Below are 12,114 nucleotides of genomic sequence, written 5' to 3' on the forward strand. Positions count from 1 at the left end.
AGGGGACTTCGCAGCGGCCGCGTCCATGCCGCACTGCCTTCATCCAGTGGCTTCAAAGGCTGGACTGTGGTAGCCCTGGGGCGCACTTGGTGCTCTCTCCCCAACCGCACAGGGGTTGCCTATATGGGATCCCTAACCCAGTGTCAAGTCATTTCCTTTTCTAACTTGATGGGTGTTTGAATAAATGAAGCAATAAACTCAGAGGAGCCGAAAGAGAAAAAAGACAACTAGAAAAGTCACAAGTGTTTCAGGGAGAGATGAGGGCGCGGGCTGTTTGGATTGTGGCAGAGCTGTGAGGCCCAGACTGGGAGCGGCGCGGAGCAGGACCGGTTTTCCGGGGCTGGCAGCTGCCTCGAAAAAGTTTCCTGTGGAACACTAGCCAGCGGGGGCGGGGGCGGCGGGGGCGGCGGGCCCAGCGGTGGATGTGGGAGGGGGCGTGCAGGCGGGGGAGGCCGCGAGGGGCAGTCTCCAAAACCGTTATAGTCCTTCAGCACCTCCCTCGGCCAGTGCCCCCCCCCCAGCCCGCCTCCCCGCCGCGCGGCTGCCCACCTGGCGACGTGACGCTGCACCAATCCTCTTCGAGCTGCTCCCGGGGGGGCCACCTCCTTGTACCGCCCCCCTCCCCACCCTGAAAGAGGCGCACCCTGCCGGGACGGACACTGCGCTGTCGCCGGTGGAGCACCCCTCTGAACTTCTTGGTCTCAAGGACTGACGCTCAGGCTCCTCTCTCGCCTTAGCCAAACTTGCTTTCCCGCCTCTCAAACTCCGACTTCACTCCTCTTTTCCCTCCACTTTCCCCTCCTCTATCTCCCAAGTCACAAGCCCCTATCCCCTATTCCTTTCCCCGTCTCTCCCTCCTCCTCTCCCTTTTCAACTTCTTGTCCGATTCCACCTCAGACTTCCCGAGCGTTCCTAACTCAGTCGCCCGCTTTTGATCGGCTCGAAGCCATGGCGGGACCTGGGGGTTGGAGGGACAAGGAAGTCACAGATCTGGGCCACTTGCCGGTGAGTAGAGGACGCATCGCCTCCGAAGTGCTCTCTTCTGCAGATTCTGAGCACTGGGGTAGGAGACGGACATCCGCAAGCTGGGTTAGGACTGGACTTTGACGGGGCCGCGGGTGCGGGAAAGGACCCCGGGACCCGGTTTGCGGACAAGGTGCGCCCCCCCTCCACCACCACCACCCAGGCGCCCGGGCCGTGCCAAACTCACGAAAAGGCAAAGGGACAGAGTTGGGGTAGAGAGAAGACGTGGCAGTGGGGTGGTGCGGGCCCTAAACTATGGGGCAATTTCTAAATGTGGCCCGTTTTGTCTAGCGGTGCTCTGGTACCTGTTCTTGGCGGGGGCTCGAGGAGAGACCAAAAAGCACGACGACGCGTGGTTTCCCGAGAGCGCTCTGCCCTGCCACCCCGCCGCCCTGTCGTTTGCTTCTTTTGCCAAAGGAGATGCCCACTCGCAGAGTGACCTTTACCTCAGAGTGACAACAGGCTAGAAAAATTAAAGCGTTGCAGTCTCACTTCTCTCTCTTTGTAATGGCGCTCTCTAAAACCTTATTCTGCCAGGGCACTGTTTCCGGATTTAGCACTGCAGGAGCGAAAACATTCGACGCCGCTCCAGGAAGAAGTGAATTCTGCATACCCCAATTTAAAAAAGAAAATATTGTGCTCACTAACTGACCAGATTTAGTTTTTTTCTCATGGTTTTCGTTTGTAGATTCTCCTTTTTCCGAATGGCCAGCTTTCCTCCAGAATTATAATTAATTGGTGAGCTATTATCGCTGTCGTTATTAGTAGACTTATTATTTTAGCAGTGCCGTCTATTTAGTTGGCATCTCGTTTCTGGCAGGTATTGGATCCCACCCAACTCTGTCCTTTAAGTTCCCTTTTTAGATTGGCATTTCACTTGCACCCTCTCTTGAGTGCAAAGGGCCCCTAGACTCTCGGAAAGGGAATAAGCATGCACCATGAGGGAATGATCACCAGGCAACTGTAGTTCAGGGCAGTGGCCTGCTTGCTTTGGGAAAAGCTAAATATTAACCTTGAGGTTATACGACTATTCAAAGTCGCGGTGCTTTAATTTTATACATATTTGGCATCTAAAGATTGTATTCTTCATGATGGCAGACACCTGTCCCTATCAAAAATGGGGCATTCCTCGAACCTCATCTATATGATTTCACACTAGAATGGTGTGGAGGAAGAAGTGATTCACGTGAATAACATTTTAACAAATTGTTCTCAGCCTTAAAAAAAAAAGGAACCTCAATATTGACATGTTCAATTACATATATTGGCATTGTTAGTGATACAACTTTATGAAATAAATTTATAAAATATTTAAAAACTGAATCTTTTATTCACCTTGCCTATGTCAGATTTCTGGGATGTGGAGGCCTCAATTGGTGGTTTCCTTTCTGAATAGAATCTCCTTATTTTGACTTGATTTACTCTCAAATAAAAGTGTAAGACCAATGAATAAAATGTTACCCTCCTCCAATAATCTCTTTGTAGTTTGGAGAAAAGAGAAAGGAAGCAAAGAAGGGCATTTATTTGAAATATGGAACCACAAATAAGCAAACTAAAATAACCCTTTTTCCCCCTAAAATTGACTACAGAGAGGAATAGTAGAGACCTTATAGAAATGATAGAGCAGGGAATTCCAAACCAAGGGGGAAAATGTTTTATTGCCACAAAAAAAAGGGGATGGGTGGGAATGGCACAGACTAAGTGACCTGGTCATGGCCCTGGGACATAAGAACTTGGTGAGAGCTGAGGAGATAAGGGAAAAGGCTGCAATCTTTACATTGCAGTTCAGTGGTATATTAGTTTTCTGGGGTTTGGTGGGAGTGTGGAGGGGAGAAAGATGAGGTTGGTTTTTAATGTAGGAATAAGGAGAAAACAAAACTTCATGAAACTCTCATAAAGTCCTCAGCTTTGAACAATTTCTGAATTTCCATTATGCAGGGTATCAAAGTGGAGGTCTTCACCATTAGCAAACTATGCATATTTGAGCAAATTATGCCCAATTCTCCCCTCTCCCCAAACACCCAGATATAAGCCCTAAGATATCTCGAAGATTATTACTCCCTTTAGCATCCCTTACTGTCAAATTTTGAGATGCAAAAAGTTCACATTGCTTTGGTCACTGACATATATTTTTATGATTTGAGATTTCTTTGCATTTGACTTATTTCCTGAGTTTCTGAAGAAGTCAAAGTAAATGAAGAGGTCAAAAGACATCGAAGCTAGCTGTTTGGAAGTTTACATTTTGATGCATAGATGATAAAGCAAAGAAACCTGCTTATTATGGTGAGATCTCTTATGATTATTATCCTAAATATAATAGTAAGCAAGAGTGAAAGCTGGGGAAGTAGCAGGGGAGGAAAATTGTTTAACTGTTTTTTTTGTTTTGTTTTGTTTTTTTGCATAATGCCCCTAAAGTCAGAGACATAAGATAAGAAAGCCAACATAGTAACCAGGGAATGACAAGTCAGCTATATTTAATTAATATATTGCTGTAATGTTTTTCTGATTTCCATTGAATAAATACTTCCTATAGGTGACAAAAAAGAAAGTACAGAGATTTGTGGCTTGTACTTCCTTTTTGAAAAGACAATTGCAAACCCTTATGTCTTTATGTATATCTCTGTGTGTGTATGCACACACACATGTATATATTATTTTCACCTTGTCTTCTAGAAATTCATGGGTGTGGGTGTCTGTCTCTCTCTCTCTCTCTCTCTCTCTCTCTCTCTCTCTATATATATATATATATATATATATATATATACACATACTAATTTTTTTCTCCTAGTATGCCTATGTCACTCAATCCTTGGGACTGGAAACTATTTCTTCATCTCCAAATCTGGCATGTCTTTCACTATGATAGTCCCTTTTGCCTTCTGTGCCCAGTATGGTAATGACATTCCTCATGGCTGTGTGGCCTTGGTATTTGACACTGCCATGTGTAGTCCTAATCTATATTGGGGTTAGGATTAGACAGGGCTGGGGGACAGTAGTGGCAGAGGTGATCTGAAATAGCACATGATCCAAAAACTATATTTGAATTACATTAGGTTTATATTTAAATATAACTGTCAGCTCTCCCAGTATTCCACCATCCAGACTAAGCCTGCTTTCCACACTCAGTCATGAGAACCTTTCCACTTTACCAAGTACCTTAGCCTCCTGCTTTGAAGCAGTTTTACCTTCTAGTCCATAAGTATTGAAACTTTCAGCATGTCTTCCATTATGTATTTCAAGCATCATCTTAGTATTACATTGTATTTCAATCTATTTCTCAGCCTTTCCCCCCCCCCCCAATTTCTAGAGCAGTGGGTTTTATATTAGTGCACAAGAATCATTTCGCAATCCTGGGATCCATCCTCAGAAATTCTGATTTCATAATTCCATGATAGTGACTAGGAATGTGTATTTTATTTTATTCAGAATTTTTTTTATTCTTAAGTAATCTCTACACCCAACGTGGGGCTTTAACTTACAGCCCCAAGATTGAGAGTTACATGCTGCTCCAACTAAGCCAGACAGGCACCCCCGAGTAAACTGTATTTTAAACAAGATTTCCCAAATGATCCTCAAGTAAGGAGACTCTCTATGGTCCATAGGTTGAGAAACACTTGTCTTGAGGAAGAGATTTTCCTTTCTAAATTTTCCACTTGAAATGTGAAGCCCATTCTCCCAACTATCTCTGAAACTCACTCTCTCACTTAATGTGTTCTATATGTCATTTTCAAGTTTTCTTTTCATAAATTTTTCATAAAATCTCTATTTCTAATATTTAAAACAAAATAAGAAATGCCTCTACTGTTCATTCTAGGTACCTTGCAGTCTTTTCCCTTCCCTTAGCTGTCTGACTAATGGCTTGAGTTCCCTAGTTCTCTTTCTTTACTGCCCTAAATCTGAAATTTATTGCTCTCCATATTGACCATTTATCAGTTACCTTTTGTTCCTAATTTCTGCTATATTTGGTTCTGTTATCAGCCTCTGCTTTTGAGTCTCCTCCATGACCAGTAAACACTGCCTTCTAGTGGTTCTTTTTCTTCCTGTTACCCTCACCACCTATCCTTAATAAAATTGTCCATCAAGATGCTCATTATTTCCCCCTCTCCTTGAATTCATGAGATGGAAACAAATCCTAAAAATTGTGGGTTTCAGGGAACAACCAGACAAAGATGTTTAAATTGCAGGAGATATTTTATAGATCCAGAGTATATCACGAAGTATAAAGTGTTTGCCTGGCATTTTATGTTTCAAAAATGTCTTGAGACTTAGAATTTTTTTAAATTAATTTTTATTGGTGTTCAATTTACCAACATACAGAAAAACACCCAGTTCTCATCCCGTCAAGTGTCCGCCTCAGTGCCCGTCACCCATTCCCCTCCAACACCCGCCCTCCTCCCCTTCCACCACCCCTAGTTCATTTCCCAGAGTTAGGAGTCTTTATGTTCTGTCTCCCTTCCTGATATTTCCCAACATTTCTTTTCCCTTCCTTTATATTCCCTTTCATTATTATTTATATTCCCCAAATGAATGAGAACATACACTGTTTGTCCTTCTCCGATTGACTTATTTCACTCAGCATAATACCCTCCAGTTCCATCCACGTTGAAGCAAATGGTGGGTATTTGTCGAGACTTAGAATTTTCTAAATTTCTTTCGAGAAAAACTTTCACAAATTAGGGTCTCTTATTTACTAACCGTTTTTTAACCAAACAGAACACCAAAGCATATGAAACTGCCAAATAATTTCCGAATTATTGTAGCAGTCATAGCTATAAAGACCTTTCCTCTGCTGGTTTTCCTATCTCAGAGTGACAGGGCAGAGGAGAGGGACCAAGTGATTATGGAAACCCTTCTTACATGGACTTTTTAATTTCACAGATACAAAAAAAAAAAAAAAAGGTTCCAGTTCCTTTTCAATATCTCCTTCCTTGGGAGCCCAGAATAAACTTTATCATTCAGTGGAAAATGTGATATAAGAAATTGAGTAATATTACCTTACTAATAATTAGGGCAGTTCTACTCCCCACTTTTTTCCCAGTTTGACAGTCATTTAATCTTGAAAGATTCTAGTGTGGATATTGGGAGCAAAAATATTGCATAAAAACTAAGGAAGAAAGTGCTCTTAGTATAGTGAATACTAAGTTGAGCTGTCTTTAAGGACAGAAGAAATTTTTTAATGACATTCTTTTTTTAAATGTGACCATGAGGAGAATTAGAATGTTTTGGTCATTTATGAACAGGAAAATGTTTCCAAACAACATGAATGCAGACAAAATTAGGCCTCCAAGAATTCTATGGGTATTTTATTATCCCTGTCCATTTCTTTGGTGGATTTTGTTGTTGTTGTTGTTGTTTGGTTGTTGTTGTTGTTTTTAGTAATTAGATATCTGAGTTCAAATATAAGTAAGTATTATGTTTTGAAGGTGGAAAAAAGGCTTAAAGACATTTAGGACTTTTGTGCTCAAAGATTCAGAAATAGTTGTTCAGGTAATATAGTAATTCCCTAATATGTGGTATTTTTTCAGCTAAAATTTAGCCTTAATTATAACAAAGAATAGCTTACCAATAGGAATCAGCTAACATATTTGATTCTTTTGACAGATGGCCAGAGGTTGTTCCTCCAGAATTAAAAATGTCTAGTATAAATCCCTTAATAATATCCTTCAAATAAATATGCTAAAGTGATAAAGTTTTTAAGCCAAACCTTAGCAACTTCTTTGTTGGCTAACTTTTCTCCCATAATTTTTTCAATGAGTTATAATAACAATGATATGCTTACTATCAAGGCCACTATAATAATCTATTTTTACTTCTGTTAAATTCTCAAAATTATTATTTTAAATAAGTTTTATGTTTTCATTGGGAGTATGTTCCCTGAACTATTTGATTATAATAATAGACTGCATTTTGTGACATCGATTTTTATGATGACTTTAAGGAAGTAGGCTGCTGTTTTTTCTAATGGTGGTCGTATCAAATCCAATTGGAATTTTAAAACATTTGAATCTGATTTTTTTCCTATAGATTTTGAAAGCTAGGAAATTACCTAACACAAAAACTTCATTTTATATGTGTGAAAACTAAGTCCCAGAAAGAGTAAATGACTTATCCAGAGTCATATAGTTAATTAATGGCAGAGCTGGGGCTAAACCTCCAGCTTCCTCTGTCCAGTTGAATACTTATTGACTGAAGTAATCCCAGGCCTGTGTCATTTTCCTGTGACAGTTTTGTCAGATCACACAAATACTGAGACAGTTTTAAGAAGTCTATAAGTTTATTCATATACATTGCATATCCTCAATAGTGTTTCTGTTTAGCTCACATTTGTCACAGTGATAAAAATATTTTCAAATAAGGTTAAACAAAGTTTATGTTTATAAAATGTGCTTTCTATATAAGGCATGTGAATCTCTAAGGATGTACTAATGAGCCTAGCATTTTGTGTATAAACTGGCATCTACTCATACCTCATTTTGGTTTTGCTAATATAGCAAAATAAGCTGCTAGACTAAAAAAATTAAGTAGTGATAAAATTCAAGAAACCTTGTTTTGTGGTGAACAAGCAAGGGATATCCATAGTAAAGGTTAGGAGGCAATGTTTAAGAATGAATTTGGAAATCTTAGGAATCTGTCCATAAATACGTTTATTTTGCCTCCTATGATGCCGTTCTCAGGCCTAAGACAGAAAATATCATTGGGAAATTGTGCCATGAAAAGGTATTCAGCTGATGTAAAAATTAACTTAAAATAAATTTAAAAATCCTCCAACTGTCTAGTAAAAATTAAACTGCACTTGTTTAATGCCATGCTCTTGCTTTGTTATTTACATATGTTTCTTAATTTTTAAAGAAAATTTGATTTTATAGACATTTTGATTTGAGGCACCATACATATTCTTTTGGGGGGCACTAAAGATATTTATTTCTTTATTTATTTTATTGAAGTATAATTAGCATACAGTGTTATGTTAGTTTCAGGTGTACAATATGGATTCAACAATCTTATATATTACTCAGTGCTCATCACAATAAGTTACTCTTAATCCCCTTCCTCTACTTCACCGACCCCCCCACACACATACCACTCCTCTGATAACCATCAGTTTGTTCTCTATTTAAATCTGTTTTGTTGTTTGCTTCTTTTTTTGTTGTTCATTTTTGTTTCTTAAGTTCTACATATGAGTGATATATGGTATTTTCTCTATCTGATTTTTTTCATTTAGCATGATATTCTCTGGGTCCATCCATGTTGTTGCAAATGGCAAGATCTCATTTTCGTCATGGCTGGATAATATGCTATTGTACCACATCTTCTGTTATTCATATTTAGAGGTGATATCCTTTCTCAAGAATTACTATTATGTAAATAAACTGTCCAGATTTTGTACCTAATATCTACTCATCATTGCTGTATGCTAAACTTTCTGCCTGTCTGGTTAGTACTCAAAAAATTAATATTAAAAGTATATCAATTGCAAGTAGATAAATTTCCTTTTTTTAAGATTTTATTTATTTATTTATTTATTTATTTATTTATTTATTTATGAGAGACACAGAGAGAGAGAGAGGCAAAGACACAGGCAGAGGGAGAAGCAGGCTTCATGCAGGGAGCCCGATGTGGGATTCGATCCCGGGACTCCAAGATCACGCCCTGGGCCAAAGGCAGGCGCTAAACCGCTGAGCCACTCAGGGATCCCCGATAAATTTATTTATATTTTAAGAATTGTTCTAATTGTATTATGAATATGTGCCAACTAGACATAATTGTATTCATTTTACGGGTTTGTGATAATTTGTTATACAACTGCTTAATATTCGTGTCATTGTTTCTTTTCCATAAATGACTATACTCTGCCCAGGAAAATTGTGACGTTTAATCTTTTGTTAAATGACACTAGGTTCCTCCCATGGAAATTCTAAGGAAGCAAGGCACTTTGGAAATACCATTTTAGGTAGTTAAATGCTTGCCTATTTTTTCCAAGAAGATTGACAGTTTTTGTTCTACATTTTTGTAGGATCCAACTGGAATATTCTCATTGGATAAAACCATTGGCCTTGGTACTTATGGCAGGATCTATTTGGTAAGTAGAGTTAGAGTATGCATTGGTTCTTCATTTTTCTAATAACAACAATGATTGCAAGTGAAAACCCTACACTGCAGAGCAAATAATGAAAAAAGCATTTTACTTTGAGAGATGAATCAAATTAAGATAGCTCAATGATATCTGTGAGAATTATTACAAAAGAAATAGATTAGGAATCTGTAGTGAACCAACACTCCAAACATAAGATCTAAAAATTATTAGCAGAAAATGAATAAAATCATCAACAGAAAATGGAATTAATTCAAATAAGATGTACCCAAATAAAAATATCATTCATTTTATGTTATACATTCATACCATTCAAATTTCATTCAAATTTAAAATGAACATTACAAAAATCAACATTTCCACAATATTCTACATCATACTGTGTGCATGTGTGTGCACATGTGTGTGACAGAGTTAGCCAAATAATATAACTCTGTATTTATTTAATGATTATTTATTAAACAAAATATGTTCCAAACACTGTCATCATCTCTGGAGGTAAAGTGATGACCAAAACAGATGATCCCTGCTCTTCCAGGGCTTATGGTCTAGAAATATGTAAGTGATTAAATGTGTGTATGTGTGTGGGAATGATTGGGAGAGGCACATATATTATACATGTAAGCACACAAATAACTATATTTGCAGTTGTAATATATCCCTGGTGTGGTTATTGAGGATGATGCTAATGCATTCTAGGTAAAGCAGAGAAACTGTTAAGGGCTGACTTGGAGATCGGGTTACTCTAATGTCCCTGTCACCTTTATCACCTTCCTCTACTCTTTAATACAGGGATTAGACATTTTCTCAATCTTTTATGAGGTTCTGTACAAATGCAGTGTTCCTTTACCCCAAGCCTATCCCTCAAAAACCAAATATCTGTCCTTAATCTGATCCTTACTGTAGACTGACCACAGGTCCTCTACATATGGGTTGAATAGAGGTGTCCTGGTATAGGTCCAGTGGAAGGGGCTTCTCTCTAGTTCAGAGAAGGTTGCCTTCTGCTTGCCAAGCCTTGTACCTTTAGGTTACATCTGCATAGAAGGGGATTTAAAAAAAAATCATATACCCATGTTGGGGTGGGGGAGATCTTTAAAATCTGCACAAAAGTACTTATATTGTCAAAGCTGAGTAGTAAACATAGCATTGGGGAAGGTTCCTTAAAGCAGAAAGAACCTGTGAGTGTGTAGGGAACAGAGATAATGCCAGTATTCATGACAAACTTTTTAAAAATCATTTTGATTTTACCTTTTAACAGAATCAATAAGCTATAGACAGTGATGTAATATAAACACAAATATATTGTTTATGTTACATCACTTGTATCTCAAACTGAATGATTAGTTAACAATTGTGTGATCTAGGTGAATTTTGCCACCACATGCATAGATACCTACACCTATATACATAGTTCTTCTTCCTTCTTTGTGGTATGTATATTTACAATCTCTGTAACTCCATACCCACTTTAATTCCTGAGGGTTGTATACGTGTGTGTATGTTTGTGTGTGTGTGTGTTTATTTGAAGGAATACAGCTCTCTCCACCACCAGGTTTTAGTAATAAAAACATCAGTCATATGAGTTAAAAAGCAAAGGTAAGTTTAGATAACACAAAAGGATGGTTTCTCATCATCAGTCATCAGAACTGTGATGCCATAAAAAGAAGAAAAGGCAAGAAGATAAAAGGTGAGTTGTGCATGGTACTTCTCTTTTTTTTAACTAGGGTTTGTTGAGGTATAGTTTACAATTGGTAAAATTTGCCATTTTAAGTATGAAATTCTATGAGTTTGGACTACTCATGTAGTCATTTAGTCATGTAACTATCACCAGAATCAATATTTTTCCAACATACATCTTAAAAATACACAGTATACCTTCAAGTAATATTCTTCAAGTAATATTTCACTGTGTGGTGTCCCAGCTTGTGTAAAATGGTTATAGTTGTTATATATTTTCCCTTTATGTGTGATATAAATCCATAATACTCCTACTTTGTTCCCTTACTCAATACTATTACTTTTTATTTAATTATCTTTTAGAGCAACTAAAAAGAAGAAAAAATTTTTAAAAAATTTTGTTTATTTATTCATGAGAGACACAGAGACAGAAGCAGGCTCCATGCAGGGAGCCCAATGCAGGACTCGATCCTGGGTCTCCAGGATCAGGCCCTGGACTGAAGGTGGCACTAAGCCGCCGAGCCACCGGGTCTGCCCAAGAAAAAACATTTTTATTCATTTGAGCCATTTCTGGAATTTTCATTTCTTTGGGCATATCCAAGTTTCTATGCTTCTAAAGCCTGAAGAATTTTCTGTGATGTTTCTTGTAGTGCAGGGCTCCTGGTAATGAATTCTCTGTCTTGATTTGTATGAAAATCCCTCATTTTATCTTCATTTTTAAAATACATTTACACTAAATATAGAATTTTATATTGATGGTTTATTTTTCTTTCAGCACTTTGAAGATACTACTCTATTGTCTTCTGGCTCACATAGTTTTTGAAGTCTATTGTCATTCCCATCTTTGTCCCTTTGTATTTTTCTTCTCACAGGTTTTAGGACTTTTCTCTTTAAATTTGTTTTTTTTGCAGTTCAAATATGAGATGTCTAGGGCTTTTTGTGTGTATGTGTGTGTGTGTTTGGTGGGCTATTTATCATCCTTGGGGTTCTCTGAACTTCTTGGATATGTATTTTGACATATTTTATTTTGGGGGGCAGTTTTTGACCTTTATCTCTTCAATTTTTTTTTTTGCTTTGTTCTCTTCTCGTAGTGGGAAACCAAATTTATATTTGATAGGCCATTTGATATTAACTCACAGCTCTTGGATGCTCTACTTTGTCTCTTATGTGTGTGTTGCGTATATATGTTCATATGTTTATTTGCTTTTATTCTCTTTTCTCTTTGTGTTTCACTTTGGATCCATTTTTTCGTATCTTCAGTTTTACTGATTCCTTTCTCAGCTTTTTGGAGCCAACTGATGAGAGTGTCAAGGGCATTTTTT

The 12,114-nt window shown here is 38.2% G+C and overlaps 1 protein-coding gene across 5 annotated transcripts in view; it reads left to right on the forward strand.

Annotated features, from left to right (window-relative positions):
* The first annotated feature begins 642 nt into the window (after positions 1 to 642).
* Positions 643 to 12,114, forward strand: part of NRK (Nik related kinase) — a 136,732-nt gene continuing 125,260 nt past the window's right edge. For 4 of the 5 annotated variants that reach the window (XM_041740076.1, XM_041740078.1, XM_041740080.1 and 1 more), the window contains exons 1-2: positions 643 to 1,005; positions 9,038 to 9,103. In XM_041740076.1, the coding sequence (XP_041596010.1) occupies positions 949 to 1,005; positions 9,038 to 9,103 (123 nt within the window). In that variant the 5' untranslated portion in view covers positions 643 to 948. Of the gene's footprint in view, positions 1,006 to 3,167; positions 3,307 to 9,037; positions 9,104 to 12,114 lie in introns of all 5 variants that reach the window. The other variant, XM_041740079.1, reaches the window with a different exon arrangement.

This window comes from Vulpes lagopus, chromosome X (genome assembly GCF_018345385.1).
Source record: "Vulpes lagopus strain Blue_001 chromosome X, ASM1834538v1, whole genome shotgun sequence".
NCBI classification, from domain to species: domain Eukaryota; kingdom Metazoa; phylum Chordata; class Mammalia; order Carnivora; family Canidae; genus Vulpes; species Vulpes lagopus.